An 18,217-nucleotide genomic window follows, 5' to 3' on the forward strand; every position below is an offset into this window, starting at 1 on the left:
AGTTACTTTGTTGTAGAGGAAAAGCATGTGGGTACTTAAGATATTGATGAACTGGACTATAAGCGGATTATCACAACGCTATGAGTAGAGACTAATTTCCCAGTAGAAAAAGCCTTTTGAAATACAAGACAAAATGTCAATCCATTTACTAGTCACACATATTTAAAACATTTCTCTTATTTTGCTCCCTGTTACCGACTCTCGGCCTTCAAACAACATGGAACTGAAAAGAATGTCCAGCATTTAAACACCACATAACTTTCAGATGATCTGGATCTCAGAATTTGGAATTTTGGAATTTGGTGGAAAGGTAAACAGTTCATACAGTTCCACAGTCCATCCAAATCCCCTCTGGACTCTAAAAACATAAACACAAAGATTTTCCTTGGAGATGACTGCTTTGGGGCCGGAGGATTTCTCCTGTGGACTGACAGAGTAATCCAGGACCTTCTAGCTATACCTTGAGGGCCTCTGCCAGCCCCTTGTTTTATTTATTTATCCCAGCCACCTGCAAAATTCCCTTTGATTTTTGTGTGACAAAGAGAACATACAGTATGAAACTCTTACTGGAGGGACACCAGTACTTTCAGTTAAAATACAATGGCCAAAAGAAAAAAGAAAACACAACTGGAAGGAAGCCATGGAGAAGCCCTACGCATATTGTAAACACACAGAAGTCTCTCTAAGAAGAGATCTCTTGTTAATGCTTAGTGGAGAACTTAGATGATCTGTCTCTTTGTTGTGCAGATCACAGCTCACCCTCGGCGAATCACCCAAGCTGTGGATTCAGCAGCTCTTAGGGCACATGAGCCCAGTGCCATGCTGTCCGTGAGGCTACGCGTTTGCCTCTCAGACCGGGCTCTACCCTTCCCAAAGCCCTGCTGCTGGGCAAAGAAAATGCCAGGGTCTGAGGGCATGGAGAGCACACAGCTCTGTCATGTCTAACTGCAGTCTCTGCCTGGGGGGAAGGAGACCTGGGAGAACATTCCTGGTGTTAGGACTGGTTCTGTGTTTTAGCAATCCTTATGTTGCCAGGTTCACCGAACTTGGCTGGAACAATACACAGGTTGCCTGTCTAGACATCAATCCATTTCTGGGGTAAAAAAAAAAAAAAAAAAAAAAAAAAAAAAAGAGAGAGAAAAAAAAAAAGAGGGGGAGAGAGAAGAACGACATTCTTTTAAGCCATTTTCATATCCCAGATCTTCAAACAATGCAATTTCACAGCTGATTTCAGGTCTGGATTTGGTTTTGCCGACAAAAGCAGATATATGATTTTTAAAGCCATGTAAAGGGTCCCACTGAGGCAAAACTCAAACTCCCATGCCTGGCTGCCATCCCAGAGGATTGGGCCCGCCAGCGGAGCAGGTGGTGAGTGGGTCACCCGCGCCTGTGTGACAAACTGTGATAATTGGATTGTTTGGGGAGCGGGGGAGGGATGCGACCGCTGTGTACAAACCTCAGAAGGGAATTAAAAGCAAGCCTGCATCCTGCTTAATAGTGCTCTATAAAAATGCAAAGTGGCTAATGATAAGCAAAGGAAGTTCCATTAAGCCATGCGCCTGGCGCGAAGGGGCATCATTGACCCCGCAAAGGATATTTGCTGGGAACAGTCAGGCAGCAGAAACAGGTGCAGAAATAAAAGCAAACCAACGGCTCGTTTTAAACTCCCAGTCTGCAATGTTAATGAACACGAGGGCCATGGAGAGCCTAAGAGACTAAAGTGGCCAGAGCGTAATTTTTTGTACCCATTAAAGTCACAGGCACGCTCAAAACCCCAGGAAAATCAGGAGATGGCTTGCCTAGCGCTGGCTGTCCATCAGTCCTGCACAGCGGTGCGCCACACTGAGAGCTAGCCGAGGTTATTCGGGGTGGGGTGGGATGGAGGGCAAGGAAGGAGCACGGGGAAAAAGTTCCTCTCAGCCCCAAGCACCCACCAAGCTGCAATGCGGTCAGTGGGGAAAGCACCTCTCGTTGGGCCGATAATGAGCTGTCCTCATTATAAGATTAGATGCCAGAGTGAACAACACCCTCTTAATAATGCACACATCACTATGACAACCATGGAGTTTGATACCCGAGGACAACTTTATTGTGCTTGTGAAATTTCCCTATTTTAAAAACACTATTTATAGTTATCAGACATAGATTCGCCATATCCACCCTCCTCCTCGTCTCTTCGCCTTCCTTGTTTCCAAGGCAGGATCGGCCAAAGTGTTTATGCGCCATTCCTAAGGTTAGCAAACTGCTGTCAAGTAGCAGCGCCAGAGTCTGCTGACACAATTATCCTGCTAGCCCATACATAATTAGTAAAGCTAAGCCCAAACTATATTAATACCAGGATTAATTACGGTGGAAGCATAAACAAGGATATTAATGCTATGAAAGTAGCAGTACGGATATTCGACAGCCCATATGCTTGTCTGTAGGACCACTAGGGATTGTGTTGAATCGGGAGCTGTGCGGTGCCCTGACTGTAATGAGAAATGAGAAAACTGCTGAAAAATTGATGCCGCCTGCAGATTGCACAATCCGCTGAACAGCAGGGGGTCGGCTTCTTACATCTCCCACTCTCGGTACAATATGCTAATTTCTGCATGCATACGAGTGTAAAAGGAAAGAAGAAAAGATTTCACAAAAGGAAAAAAATGCAAATGACAACCACAAAGATCACTGCAGAGAAATCCATGAGCTTTATATGGATTAACTGTGTTGGAGCTAGTGCTTGTCTGAGTTTAACCCTTTCTGTCCTAGACCCTTTGGCAGGTCCTTTTTGTGGTGCAGAGGAATACTTGCAGCTCCTTTGTGGGAAGGGAGGGAGGGAGGGGAGGGCAGCGGGGAGCTGAAAGGATGGAAAGGATCTTTTTTGCTCTCTTCCATGCCTGCACTCCTCTTGCTTTAACACTGACAAGGAGGCAAGGGTCTGGAAGGGGGGAGTAAAGAGATTGAGAGGCGAGTTGAGAAAAGGAGGCTAACCAAATGTTGATAGTATTTGAGAGGAGACCAGTACAGCCCAGGCAGGTCCAGCTTTAACTGGGGGGAGGGGACGACGACTAGCAACAGACCCTCTCAAGTCCTGCAAGAGCTCCTCTAACTCCCTGCGCCCCCCCTCAGAGCTTGACTTTGCAGCCTGTGGCCAGCAAGGTCCTCCTAATAACATGCTACAACATCCTTATCAAGACAACTACCCCATGATTATTTTCTAGCCCTGATTCACCACCTCTTCCTCCCAGGCAAAAGAAGCAGATGTGCTGGCTTGATGACAAGCCCATCACTTTGCTGGAGACAGCCGACGCGCCGGTGGTCCTGTGGTTCCCCGGTGCGCCCAGAACGTGCACCACGCCTGCAGACAAGCGGGCTCCAGCAGCGCCCAGACAATCCTGCTGCCATTTGCATTTGCCTTGCTCCCAGAGAGAGCCTAACTCTGCCCTCCGCCTGTCCCCCTCTGCCACCCATGGCACCTGAGGGAATCACTTCCACTGCAGCTCCAGGGAGCAAACCAGCCCCTCTGCCTTGCACGTAGTGCTGCCAGTGTGGGATAAAACCCACGGGTGTCAAATCTCATATAGATAATGGAGGGGTACTTTGTCGATGCCTGGACCCTTCGGGTGCTGCCAGCGGGGGCCACCCACCTGATGGTTTATGCCCCTCTTGCAGCAGAACAGGAAGGCAAAGAGCCTCTCCTCCCCAGCCTGCAGGGGGGAAATACCTATGTTTCTGCAATAAGACAAATCAAAGCCTTAATTCTTCTCCAATAATTAAAGAGATTACTTGCTCTCTCTTTAGGAGCAGCAGGAGCAGCAGCAGGTGCTGTTATGCATGGTTCAATGTATGCATAATGCAGTTTCTGTATGCAATTGCTGTGTCCAAGCGTGAACAGAAACCTTAGGAAATATTTGTCATTAAAAAGCTGCCACTGGTCCTATGTAATACAGAAAGCGCTCAGCAGAAAGAAGTTGTTTGCTTGTTTTAAATACTTTTGGAAAGAATTTAGCACTTCTGGAAAAAATATTATGGCTCTGGCAGCCCAGAGCACAAAGACTGAAATGCCTGTCTCGTGCCCTGCAAGGAGAGAGATGTGCATCTTCGGAAGCCCCAAGCTGGACAGACACTTGCAGCGAACAGGAGAGGGGGCAGAGGAGAAAAATCTGAAGGCCATCCTTCCCCCTTATCTGAGGCAGAGACTGTGAGAAAGAAGGATGACAAATGTTTTGGGGTTTTTTGTGGCATAAATTTACCAGAGAAACTGGGACAACAACCGATGAACACCCTGCAGATTGGAGTACCTATGTGAATTTTCAACTCACAAGTGGAAAATATTTGTATTCCACTGGAAAGACTCCAATCACTTTCTCAGTGTCCTCGCATCCACTAACAATCTCCCCTCCTCCTCCTCCAAGCCTCTTTTACCCCCAGGACTACTTATATCAATTGCTGATTTTTAAGGGTTTTTTTCCCTGATTTGACTTAATTAATTTGATTTTAGCCTTTGTATCTGTGATTGCTTGTACATGCTCTTCTTCCCCTAAGTATTCTTCCCACCAATTGGTATCAAGTCTTTGCCCTGGTCTGATGTTGGAACCTGTACAAGCAGGTGAGTTCTCACCTGGGAGATCTTCACAGCGGATCCTTCTTCCCCTACAGTTGTATAATGCCTTCTAGATCCTGATTCAGAACATCACCTAACTCAGCAGGTCAGAACGGCTCTGACCCAGGTCAGACATGCAGTGATTGTATCCTGCCTGACACCTTCTGACTCCATAGCCATAGCAGTAATAGCAATAACAGATGAAGAAGAGCAGTTGGCAAACAACGAGGAACATGCTCAAATACTTCTGCTTGCAGCTGAACAGGGGCATTGTTACAAAGAACAGCCATTCCCCTAATATTTGTGCCAGAAAAGTCCCTTTAGGTAGATGTTCAAATAGCAAACAAATAAGTAAATGAAGAATGAGTTGTTGTTGAGCAGTAACCATTTGGAACATTTGAATGCAAATAATTCAACGAAAACAATGAATATTTGAAAACAACTTTTCTACTGTATTAGTTCAGCTCTGCCATTACAATAACCATCCTGAAGTTACACGGGAAGTCTAGGGGGGCACTAAAATTTCTTCTTTTTCTATCGCTCTGTTTGCACCAGCCTGACAGCCTAAGAAAAAAATGAATTATGAGCTTCAACCTTGTTGGAGTTAAAAGGTGTTTGGGGACAGGGGGAACCAGTGTGTTTATAGCAGAAAGGCTGTCCCCCTGCATGATAGAGTAGCACAAGAAGACACTGTTAGGAATATCACAGGAGGAAAACTCCACAACTCAGGTGAGAGAATGTCATGTTGGTAGTAATTCAGAGCTGCTATGTTTCAGGAACGAGCTGCCCACTCCTGAAACCCCTCTATCCAAAGCTATTAGCTGGAGCCAGCCAGCTGGAGAAAACGAGGAGAATAGGGAGAGCAGATAAAACCACCCCAGTCAAATGGGGCAAGTGAGAAGGCTGCTGGTCCAGGCACCCCTGCAGCAGCTGTGGGGCACACGGCCACACAAGGCACTGGCACCCAGGGGCACGCGGGTGCTGTGGGGGGTACAGCACACTGCCACATAGCATCGCCCAGGCAGCACGGCAGCGCCTGTGCCAAATTCTTCACAATTAGTCAAACTACGTCAGATTAAACCAGCTCATTAAAGTGGCCTCTTGGATTTATAATGAAGGCTTCTCCTTTATATAAGCTGGACTGGTACCCCTGGACTATACACACCTTTGATTTGAAACAGAAACAATGCCTAATTCTGCTAGTCTGCATTGGCATGGCTGATGAGCCCTTTAATTTTGATTCCCGCTGCAATTTAACATTATGGTGGAAAATTTCGGTTTAAATAATTTTTACCCTTCTTCCCTCTGTTTTTTTGCATCTCTGCATGATCTCTGGGTAAAATTGTTTACGCTGTAAAACCAGCCCTGCCTTTTTTTTATTATTTGAGCCTGGATCAGGTCACTGATACAGTCAAAAGCCCAGAGGCACAAGCAATCAGATCAGCTTTGCTGAAGGAGAAGCAGAGAGGCAGGGACAGAAGCCCTCACATCAGGATCGTCACTGAGAAGAAAGTAAGGGGAGCCACACACCAACAGAGTCTTCTAGAAGCACCAAATGCTGTTTCCACCAGGGAAAGTAGTGTTTTGGAATCTATGGCAGGGCAATGCAGGACATAGTTTCATCAGGGCACGTCCATTTGAATTTGTGCTGAGCTCAGGAGGCCCAGGTGAGTTTGCATAATTAACAACCTGACCTTGCAACCTGAATGCAAATGCAGTTCCCAGTGAAGTCAACAGGAGACTGCTGTGTGTGAAGAAACCAAGGCTTGTATGAGTTTCATATATGGCAGTGACGAATTCAGCCATAAAGCTACTCATATGGGGGCAGTATTTTATTTATTATTTTTTTTTAAGAACTTGTAAGGAATTCATAGCGGCAGCGAAATACAGAAAGGCAGCGATGATTCCCCCAACAACACCTTGCTGCTGGTGCAAAAGCCCCCACATAAATTAAGCTTCGCAGAGCACTTATGCTGCCACAAGCCCCACTGATGACTTCGAAGAGGGCGACTGCTAAGGAGAAAAATAGTGAGGCGACGGCAAGATCCCCTTCCGGAGGCTGTGACAAACAATTTGAACCATGTGGAGACACATGAGCCCTACCTCAGATGTGCTAATGCTCTGGCTCCTGTCCAGGGAAGCCATCACACCATCGAGCCGAGCCTCCCCTCCCTCTTGCCCGGAAAGTTGTGTAGTGCCACTGCGCGCGCTGTCAGACAGATGCCCCTCGCCGCTCCAGCCCAGGGGAGCCCTGCACGGCACGGGGACGCATAGATGTGCACAATATGCTTCTGCCTGTCACTTGGCTGTGGCAGTGCTTTGAGTTGTGGTGTTTTTTTTCTGGATAAAAGGGGCTGCGTGAACATAAGTCCTGATTGCTACCCCGGGTTGCGTGCAAGCCCTCTGAGCGGGACTGATCTATCACGGTGGGCAGTTCTCTGTCTGATGTGACCTGAAGTAATTAAAAGTGGCCCAGCAGGCTGGTGTCTCCCTCCCCCACCTCCCCTCTCGCTCTGTTTGCTGGCATTTACCCAAAACAACAGTGACTGATGGCTCCGAGAGGGCTGTCACTGCTTTCCCTGCCATGATACGGCCATTGATCCGGCAGCATCTGCCAACTTATCAGCACTTACTTTAATGCCCTGCCTCAGGTTTGATGGGGGGGGGTGTGTGTGTGTCCCATCTTGTCCCCCCCAGTGATAACTGCTACAAAGAAGAACTCCTTTGTGAGCAGCCTGATGAGATCCAATTACCACCGTGTCAGTATTCAACCTTGGGAATGCTGATGGCCACAGACTGACCTCAACTGAGGATGCTCAGCCCTCTGTCGGGGGGGAGGGCTGAGGGCAGAGTGGACGGGCATCATTGAGCTCCACCAGTGACTGCACCTCTGTCTCAGGTCCATCACTAGGAACCTGCCTCAATGTTAATTCACAGTACAACCCTAAATAAAGGAACCTGTTGTGTGTTTCTTCTTCTTTCTCCCCATCTCTCCCCACCTACAAGGCATGAGGAAGAACCACATCAACCACCAACGTGGAGTTATATTCTGGAACTGAAATAATTGCACTAAAAGTCTATTATCATTAGAGCCTGGATGTGGTCTTTTGGCAAAGCATGAATGAACTCTAAAGCATGAAGCATCTGCTGTAGCTTCAGAGATGTGAAGTGGGTGTGCCCTGGGTCAGCCCAGGGTGTGCAAGCCAGAGTAAGCAACTCTCTGTGAACTTCCCCAGCAGCAAAGCAATCTTCACACCACCATTGATACACTGCTTTTCATGCAGCAGGTTCATCAGAAATGAAGCCTTAGATCTGCAAGTTACATGAACAGTACGAAAAACTTGGCATGAATTGGCCGGGCTCCAAAGGACCCAGTACAGCTCCATGGGAATCATTGCAGCTTCTGTGTACCAAGAGCACCTGGGGGATGCAGGAACCACAGACAACAGCAGTAGGGATGTCAGCCTGTTTTCAACAGCGTCCAAGAATACCGTTTTCCCTCTTTTCCCTGTTAAAGCATGATATAACTATAACTTCCCACAAATAATGAATATTTTACCATGGTTTTTCATTTAGTACTGGGCCAGACTAACCAGAAACCTCATAACGCTTTCTGCTTTCCTTTTTTTCTTCCTATTTTTTTTTTTCTCTTGGCTTCTATTGTCCCATGGAAGTGTGCACATACAAAGCAAAGTGATACCTCTTTCAGGTCATGTAGGTACATGGGTGACTGCTCCACCAGGCACCTCGCTGGACACTTGCACATCCTGGGATGCAACCTGCAGACTCGCTGACAGGCTAACCCTCTTCCATGTGGCAGCATGCCAGCCTGCCCAAACTGAGCTGGCACACTGCCACATACTCACCACTGGTAATTGCATCCATGAGCTCCTCTGCCCTAGGGAGAGGGAATTACTTTTACCTCTCACTAAACACCTAAAAAACTCTTCTGGTCCAGGTCTTTCATGGCTCACTTTCCACTCATCCATATGATCAGCCTATCATCTTCAGCTGAAAACATCTGACCTTTCTGACCACAGGCATTAAAGTATCATCAGCCCGATATTCAACCATCTTGAGAGCACCTTAAACATCCTGGGATTTGCAAGGAATATTGCAACACCAGTTTGTTGTCTTTAGGAAGCTCCTTTTTTTCAGCAGGGAGGAGGCTCGAGGTGCTCGGCACTGTCTCCTCTGCTGCTTTTGGCCCTCCCTCCCTGCCCCATGGTGCAGTACAGAGCGGAGGGAAGGAGGCAAGGACACATTTGGCTGCCATGCTTCAGCCTTGCTGGGGGTTTTCACTGAGCACCACGTGCAGCAGCACCAGATGCACCCGGGAGCCACATGTGGCCCATCAAATGCACGTTCGCCAGCCAGCACCGCAGCTCCTGTTGAAAGGAAGCCCCAGCCATGCCATTTTATCTCGGGCCTAAGAGCACCCCATGAAACCTGAAACTCACATTTCACCCAGAAGCAGCACTGCTGCTGCTGAGGCAGCGGAGGCAGGCTCAGGGCCAGGGGCTGTGGTGGCCCCGCAGGCACCCCGCTGGCCCCAGCCCAGCAGACCCGACTGTGGCTCACCGCCTGGGGCCAGCGAGCAGGCTGAGCACCAGGGAGCTAGAAAGGCAGACTGCTCTTCGAGGACGGCATGGAGGTTTTGTGCAGCAAGCAGGACTCCCAACCAGCACCACCCTATGATGAGCTTTTTGATGAAAATTTGAATTTTGAAACAAATATATAGAGGCATATAGACAAGATGCAGGAGACAAATGGATTTTCTTGCCCATTTTTGCTGCAAGATAACGAGACATGAAAAAGCCTTTCCTCTGCTTGTGGGTTAGGGTTTTTTTATCCAAATGTCAGGATGGTCCAACCCGCTGCCATGCCAGCAGGACTTTTGAACATCTAATAAACACTGTGCTGTCAGGTTCTTCAATCTTCAGTCCAAGCATTGACCAAAATTTGTCAAATCTTTATGACCGCTTACTCCTCACAGTGTGTTTTGGCTCTTAGACCCAGCTGACCCACATGCAGACAGCCACCAAAAGCGGTGGAAGGCCCTGCCCTTAGCCCAGTGTCTGTCTTGCCTCACTTCTGCTAGCATGTGAGGCAGCGAGGTCAGCTGGAGCAGGGACCTAATCCACATGGACACTGCTCCTACCAAAAAAGTAGAGATGGTTTTCCATCCAGATCAGTCCTCTCCTCGGGTGGGCTGCACAGCCACCCTTATGCCGCTCTCAGCTGGCTGCCAAAGTGCACAGCCCCTCCCTCAGCTGTCGGGGCAAAGTACACCATAGCATCCGCACCAGTCTCAGTGTCACTCTCACAAAGGAAAACGCCACATGCCAGGAAATTAAATTAGAGCAAGCAGCTTGACAGCATCATTTCTTCCTCATCCCAAATGAATGTTGCTATAGAGGCACAGGGACAGGGACAGGGCAGCAAAATCTGCCACATGCCCAGACTGGAGAAGGGGAAGCAAGGACCTTTTATAGAAATCTAGGCCTACTAACCTAAATATTTCCTTTTTTAATTACCACCCTTTCAGAATCTAACCACTCAAGTGGTAAATGTGTGTGTTAGGATTACTTGTGTGATCCCTTTATTTAGGGAACACCAGTGTCCAAAGATGGTATCACTTTCACCTGTAGAAAATCCTGTTGCTGGGGCAGAGGCTGCATTTTTTATAAAGTTCCCAAAGACTATTTGGAGACATCCCCAGTCCGGTGAGATTACAAGGAAACACTTTGTTCAGAGCCGCAAGAAGAACTCTTGCTGCCTCCCAAAACAACAGGGTAATAATGAATAGCAAATGTGGGTCAGATGCTCAGCTAAGAAGAACGGGCATCACTTGTCAGTCCTCAGCAGAGCTCAGGTGGCTTACACCAGCAAAGAACCAGGGTTTCTCTCTCTACCTGAGGATATCTATAGAGGATTCCTTATTTGCTGGGGTGGCATGAAGTTGTTATTGCCACGAATTTGGGATGCCTGCTCCACTCATGACTAACGAGGCCACAAGTGAGTCATATTAGTAACCCTGGCATGACTGACACTTGGATTTTTACTGTGCCACACCACTGCCTCTTGTTTATGCCAAAGGATTTACAGGCACAAACCCTAACTCTGAGACTTTAATAAAGTCTGCTTTCTTAATCCCTCTCCCTATACTGCTAATTTGCCCTAGCAGAGACCTAGGAGGGAAAAGAAATACAAATGGTGCATTTTAAAATGTCTAAGCAACTCCCTAAAACAGCAGTTCTGTCAGTCAGTGTCATAACTTTAAAATCTTGTTTTTCCAATCTGCCACGGTTGGAAACACTTGCTGTATTCCTCTGGAAAGGAGGATATCTCAGCCATCCGGTAACAGAAAGCCTTCCTTTCAAGCACTCATAATGATATATATTGATATTTGCTTCTTACAGCTGTCACTGTTTGGGGAACTAAATATTGTAAATACAGCAAAACCAGCCAGCAGACTAATTGATTGATTGGATGGTTGATTTTTGAGTGGAAACTGGATTTTGTATTTGAAAAGGAAATTTTTGCTGTTGGTCAATGTGGAGAAGCTTAAAGGAAAGTGGATAAGGTATGAAATCTCAGATATATGTTCTCATTTACAAATAGATAAATTTCTTCTAATTTGAGTTGAGACTTCCAGCTACGTAATCCCAGGGGAATTCACAGCCTAGAAGTTGTTCTCGAGGAAAATTCTGCGTAAGCTACCAAGGCCAAAGACTGAAGTGATCAAAGATGAAAGTTAGATTAAGTGCAATTTAGCACCCGCTTTGGCAGCTTACCACATGGGTATATGATCACCTCATAGGGTATAAATATATGCATGTGTGTGTATTAAACAACAGATATAAATCTGAGAACAAATTCACTTTACTGTTTCAAAGCTTGGCTCTACAGGAAAATTACACTGATATTAAACCAAAGTGTGAATCTAAACTCATGCAACTACTTGGGCACCGTCCTCTGTGGATATCCTTACTCTGGAGCTGCCCGTGTACTGCGGTGCAAGCAGATGGTTAAGATTTTCCACCGCAGTCAGTTCCTAACTCTCTACCTCAGCTGTAAAAGACAGCTTAAGTGATCTAAACCACAGACACAAAACATCTATTTATTTACACTGGCTGCTTCATTTCCACCACTACATGGAGTTAGTTAAGGCTGAATTGAAAAAGGAACCACCGGTATCTATGGAGATGGTTCAATAAATATATATTGCACCCACAGCCACAAACAAACTTGTTTTCACTCGGGAGATGAATGTGCCCAGGCGAGTGGGTCTAAGAACAGTCTTGACATTTTCATTATGTTGAATAAAGGGAGAAGCTCAAGAGAGAGGTCAAAAAGCCTGGGGAGGTGGAAGCCATGTAAAAGCTGCTTCCAACTGTGTGTAAAATGGTTAGTGACTCCAGTGTCCTAAGTTGGACACCAGTTGGCAGTGTAGGCGCTCCTGCATGCCAGTTTCTCATGGGGCAAAGGACAGCTTTCCTTGAATTGCCAAGCCTGCTCCAGTGATCAGGTATTACTGAAGAGGTGACAGGCACTGGGACTGGCAGGGCTGGTTTGTTTTCAAGGTATTAGAGGTATTATATTCAGTTCCCAGTTAGTGACAACTGCTTGGACTTAGATCCTCATGAGGCTCTTACTCTTGTATATTATTTACAGCGTACTTCTTTTCCAGGGGCAAATGTCTAAAGATTTTGTAGTTGGCTTTTTTTTTGTACAGAAACAGCTCTAGCATATAGAATAATCTCAGTGAAGTGGATGGAAATGGAGGCAGGAAGGGTCGGAAGAGCAGCTAGGAAAATATCAAATTTAGCTAATAATAAAACAAAGTGTCCAGACGATTTCTTTTCTTTCTTTCACTGGTGACTTTTGCCAACAGTTAAATATCAAAAAGGAGACAGACCAAAACCTGTGACATGAACAGTTCCTCCCTGCTCCTCTACTAAACTTCAGGGAAGTTCAGCTCCAAACTTATTTAGCTTTCTCCTGTTTGATATTAAATGAAAAATCCTAGCATTCACCAATGATTACATTCCTCAGCAAATCCATCTGCTGCTGTGCTGTTTCCATGGAAGTTGAGCTCATCAGCTTTCTCACTAGTTTGATGCCCATGCATGAGTTCAGCCAACTTGAAGGCATACCTGAGAAACCATAAGGCCCCTTTCTTTTGTAGCTTGATACCTGCACCCTACACAGCTCACTGCAAGGCTGAATCCCAAATCAGTAACTTCAGCTAGAGAAGAACAGCTGTGCCAAGGCAGAAAGAGTTTAGCTAAGGAACCTGTCCTTCATTAACATGCAAGCCCATCATGAATTTAGGAACGAAATTCTAAATCTGTACACTTCCCACCCACTCTCATTACCAAGAAAGGACAAAAGTCTCAAGATGCCAAAAAACTGATGTGGGCCGTCCCTCCCCAGGTCTGTTTATTGGGTGTTTTGGGGAATGGTCAGCCTGCTGTCCTGTACCCCCACGCTGCTCCACTAAGACCCCTCTGGAGCTCACTTCCTCCTCAATTTTGTCAGCATAATTGCACATGAAAGGGCTCTCTAACCCAACTGTTGAAGTTATGAGAGCTACAAAAATAAATGCAGTGCTGGAAGTGTTGAGGCTGACCCAGATTACGGTGACAGAACTGGGTTAGGGAGCACCTCCAACCTGCAGTTATGCTGGCAGATACAAAGTGGGAATAATGTTTAGCAGCATGGAAAAGGGCAGCTGGGGCACGGGGTGCTCTGAAACTGGGTTCAGCTGAGGCCAGAGGAGCGCATTAACCCTTGCTTTAAACAGCACCTGCTGTGGAGGGAGCATCCCATTTCTTTGCTCTGTGATGAACTCTCCCCTATGGTACGAGCATTCAGGAGGCTTTTCAGTGATGACGGCAGCGAAGCTAAAAGAAGCAATGAAGAGAAAAAGGGACAGGGTGAGAAGCTGGTCAGAGGTGAAGGTTGTCCTTGCTTTAGGGTCTAGTCAAAAGACTCTAAATTACATACATGTAAAAGAAAAGCCCTCTTCTTTTTCCAAAACTTTAGAAGGGGATGGGGTTTTTTTCAAACCAACAGAAGCTCCAGGCTAGAGATGAACTCTGCCATCTCAGCGAACACTCTGAACTGAAGTCCATCCCTCACTCAACGTTAGTGTTTCCCCCTCTCCTAGCACTTGCTACAGCAGCCACTTGAGTCAGTGAATGCCAGACCCTTCCGCGTCTCTGCAACCTGACTCTGGTCACATGTTAGAAAAGATTGTTGCAGATAGGAACAGTTACTACAGAGAAGATAAGGTTCCAGTTTCTTGGAAACCTTCTGTGGCAGGTTGTTAACCAAATGGTATTAGAAGTAAACATTTTTTCACAGACATGGAGAAATGGGCAAAGCCTCTGCACTTCTCACTTGGGTGAAGCTGGGTGAAGACCAGGAAAACGGGGAGTGGAAAGTAATGAGCCATCCACCAAGGTAAAACGGTATGTCTTTTTAGAGAGAGGCCATATGTCAGATCCATCCCAGAACGTGAAGCTTAGTAGGAGAGGAAGACATGACATGCAAGAAGAGGCGGAAAGGCTAGCTCTGTTTTTCAAGACTACCTGGTGCTTTCCTGGCAAGGTGCCTCTGGTGAGAGAAGTGTCTTGCTCAGACATCTCCATTCCAGGGAAGTCACCACAAGCAGGCTATGTGGCCAGAAAAAGTCTTCCTCAGCACTGGAATAGTATTAAGACATGATATCAAGGGGAAGCTATTTGCATTTGGTAAACAAGTTGTATGACCTCTCTGTTGTTCCTCATGAATAACATGTATATACGGTGATACAAAGCACTCCTTTAATAGAAATGTGAGACCACTTTGAGGGTGTTGGTTTTGCAGTAACCCCTGGAGAGACTGGGCTCTGGGTCATATCGCAACAGGGCCACTACCCTGTGACTGATTAAAAGCACCTCTTATTCCTAGCAGCACTCCCTCACGTCTGAACTTTACGATTCAGGTAATGAGACCAAGGTGATCAGAGATCTTACCAGACATCATGTCTAGCTGGAAAATGGGAAGCCGAGTGCAAACGTAAACACCTCCCTTAAGTAAGTTTTGTCTGTGAGCTTAGTGAAAGGACTGAAGTGCAAGGGAAAGAGAGTCATTCTCATTTCCAGTAATATTTTATTGATTTACTTCACATAATGCAGTTCAATAACTCATCCCCCAAACAGATGAAACTTCAGCTCCATATAAATAGGTATTAATCTCAAATAAATTACTGACGAGTCTTAATTAAGCAATAAGATGGAACTGCCCATACAGTCGGACTGATTAATGGCACACCTTGGACGTGCACTGAGGCATAGGGAGGCGCAGGGCAAAATAAAGTGCTTCCAGTCCACCCATGGCATGAAATTAATCAGCAGAACGGCAACTCTAAACCCACCCTCAGGGTATTGGCACAGTCAAGAGCTTGACTGTTGCTCCAGCCATGACCATGCAACTTCCAACTGTTCGTTTAAAAGAAAATATTGCAGAAAACAAGTCCCTCAGATTCTTCCAAAGCAGCAGGCCATGTGATTGCATCGCTGTATGCATCTTTCTTATGAATCCAAATAAAACATGCCAGTAAGAGCAGCAGAAGCATGGGAGGTGCATAATGCAAGAAACTCACCAAGTAGAGCGACGCCTTTGCAAGTCCCTGGAATACGCCGTGTTCTTCAGTGCAAGCCGAAAACAATTCTGCACATTTCAGAGGGCATCGTTCTGATTTTGTTTATGGCGCTGTAAATTAGGAGGGACTCCATGGAGGTCAAGAGAACTAAAGGAGTGTGAAATTGATGCAAGGGAGAGAAGAGGGGGAAAAAAACTCCGTATGTTTCTCTCCTTGCACACTAGCATCAGAGCCTGCTTCCTGGTTTATCAAAGCATGCTATAGCCCTTTCTATTTCCTGCTAGAAAAGTAGACTATTAGCATACAGCTGCATCTTTTAGGAGAGCAACACAGAGAGAACTGGAGTTTTGGTGGAGTGTTTTTCTGTTGGGGTTTTTCTGTGGGTTTTTTTTTTTCCCACACAGGCAATATAAAACACACAGAAGAAGGAGACACAACAAAGCAGGTTCTCAGCTACTGTAATTCAGTGCAGCTTCATTGTAGTCAGTGGAATTATACTGATTTACAGTAGATGGTTAATTTATATCAGTCTCCCCCATTCCTCTCTCCCCCTGGGTCCAGAGAGGTTGAAAGCAAGCACTGAAGAGAAAACAATGTGTAAGGCCAAAGAAATTCAAGTGGCAGAGAACCTTGCAGAATGAGAATGCACCAATATTTAACAATGCAAAGGCTGTGTGCCAGAGAGGGAAAAGGGGGACAGAGGACATTCCCAGGAAACTAGGAAAAGTTTCCAGTGGAAAAGGCATTGCAGCTGGATGGTCCTGAATTGCTGGCATCACCTCTGAGCCTCTTCTGAGAAGAGGGAAAAGTACCTTTAAGTGAGTAAATGAGGGACTCCCACCATACTCTACACACTGAGATTAGGGATTCATAATTATGGGACCTCACTGGATTACACATTCCCATTCACTCCTACTCAGGATCTTTCTAGTCTCCTGTATCCTGGGGCTCTGCATGCCTCCATCGCTACTGTTCTCCCTCTGCCTCACTGGGATCCCTCAAGACCACAAGACCTGCCTGGCATCTCCTTTTGGTTTTTTTCTCCTTTCCTCCTATGTCCCTTCATCACTGATTTTGTGAGCTTTGCTTTCATTAAGGTGGGAGGTAGGTGAAGAAATAAGCCATTGGCCATTGATTATTAGCACTAAGGGCTTCAGCCACAAGGATAACTGTTGTTGCTGATTAAAATACTGACTGTGGCTAACAAATCACTTTCTAGCTTAATAGTACTCTTCCTGCATGCTCTATTCATCCTTCCAATCCAAATGGAAAAGTCCAGAGCAAGCTAGAAGCTTTGACAGCGAAAATCAGACCTTTTACAGGACTGTCACAAACAAAGCATTTGTCTGGAACAATTTCTCTGAATCAAATTAATATGGTAGGTTGTTACCTGGGGCAGCAGAAGACCAACCAGGTCAGTTCTTCTATCATGGCCTGCTACAATACAACGTGCAATAAGCTCTGGCTGAGGTGAAGCAGGCAGGCAGAAGTCAGCAACCTCTTCAGCCACCTCCACTGAATCCAACTGACAGCGTGAGTCAGCTGGTCTTGAACACGTCAGGATGCCCTGCTAATTTTCCTCCAGACTTCAGCACTTGGCATTTTTCATCCAAACACCAGAATAACAGGCTGCATATTAGAACTCTTTTTACTTTCACGATTCACTCTGCACTTCAGCTGCCCTCTGTGCACACATGTACAGACACACACACACACACACACACACACATCTGAGCTACTGGCAGCCCAGCTATATCCATCCCAGCAAAGCCCTCTAGGGCAGATGTAAGTAATGCCAACCAAAAGTGTTTTGGGTAGTGCACCTTTTAGTCTGGTTCACTGATGTAAATGAACTCTGGAAGGGAAGAAAAAATGTTTGTTTTTATGCTTGATGTTGGTTTAACTGCAGCTGCCATAAAAATATAGCTGGAAATGTCACAGCAGAATCACACCCTGACTGACAATGAAATACCAGCCAACGTTTCTAGCATAAATCTTGCATAAAGAAAGTACCAAGGTTTAATTTCTAGGGCAAAGGGAAGTGGGCAGACCCAACAGACAAGAACTTACAAGAAAAGAAAGAAGAAAGACACTTTAGGAGAAAACAATTCTATTATTAACTAGATATTAATTCATATACATTAGCAGATAGTGCTGCATCCCATTAGCAGTCACTCTTAAAACAGTAAGAATTTTTCTGTCTAAGGCCTCTGGATAAAGCTGCCAATTGTTGAATGCAAAAAGCTCCAATGAAAATATTTAGTTTTGGCAGAGACAAGGCCACCTACGAGGCTTTCCATTTCCCTTTTTTCTCCTCCTTCTCCCTCTCTCAACCCCCTTGCAGCCATTAATTTACTAGCAGCAGCTGTGATTGTCTGAGATATGCAGAGAAGCGTAAGACCATCCTGTGCCTCATGCCAATGCTGTTAGTTCAGGAATATTACAGGATTATTTTTTAAGATGTTCCTCCTGTTGTATGCAAGGCTGGAATTGAAAAAAAGGAATTTAAGAGGATTTGCATGCAGTGTGTTTGTTATTCATTTTGTTGTTGCCACAGCATGTGGGATTTGTGTGCATTTAAGATATCAACTTAACTATGTTCCCTTCACTTCATTACTTGTGTTTGCCAGCTGATGGGATGCCAAGGTGAAGTAACTGAATCAAAGAAGATTTAACGTAAATACCATTTATAATATGGGGCAAACAATGTCATACTAGCGAGGTGGCTAGAGAAGGGGGAGAGGAGGGGAGGAAAAGGGGTATCATGTGCTGTTTGAATAGAGGGTGCGTCTCCAAAAGACTAATGAGAGGAGAAACCAGCTGTCCTGACAAAAATCATCTCAAATGCTGCCAGAGGCTTCTGTTGTCATCAGTGCCTTCTTTCAAATGTCTTTTACTGTGTTCTGAAAGGCATTCCAATCATTAGTTATCCTTAGGAAGAGAACTACAAATAACTACTGCATTGTGCCGTAGATTGG

The 18,217-nt window shown here is 45.8% G+C and overlaps 1 protein-coding gene across 9 annotated transcripts in view; it reads right to left on the reverse strand.

The window, feature by feature from the left end:
- KIAA1143 (KIAA1143 ortholog) overlaps positions 1–18,217 on the reverse strand; it is a 67,440-nt gene that overhangs the window by 19,870 nt on the left and 29,353 nt on the right. The window contains exon 4 of one of the 9 annotated variants that reach the window (XM_055804471.1): positions 1,061–1,093. The exons of 6 other annotated variants lie outside the window; for them this stretch is intronic. In XM_055804471.1, coding sequence (XP_055660446.1) covers positions 1,076–1,093 — 18 coding nt within the window. In that variant the 3' untranslated portion in view covers positions 1,061–1,075. Of the gene's footprint in view, positions 1–1,060; positions 1,094–13,458; positions 13,495–15,608; positions 17,724–18,217 lie in introns of those variants that run through there. 2 more of the 9 variants (XM_055804470.1, XM_055804468.1) reach the window with 2 other exon arrangements.

Source organism: Falco peregrinus, chromosome 5 (assembly GCF_023634155.1).
Source record: "Falco peregrinus isolate bFalPer1 chromosome 5, bFalPer1.pri, whole genome shotgun sequence".
NCBI lineage: Eukaryota > Metazoa > Chordata > Aves > Falconiformes > Falconidae > Falco > Falco peregrinus.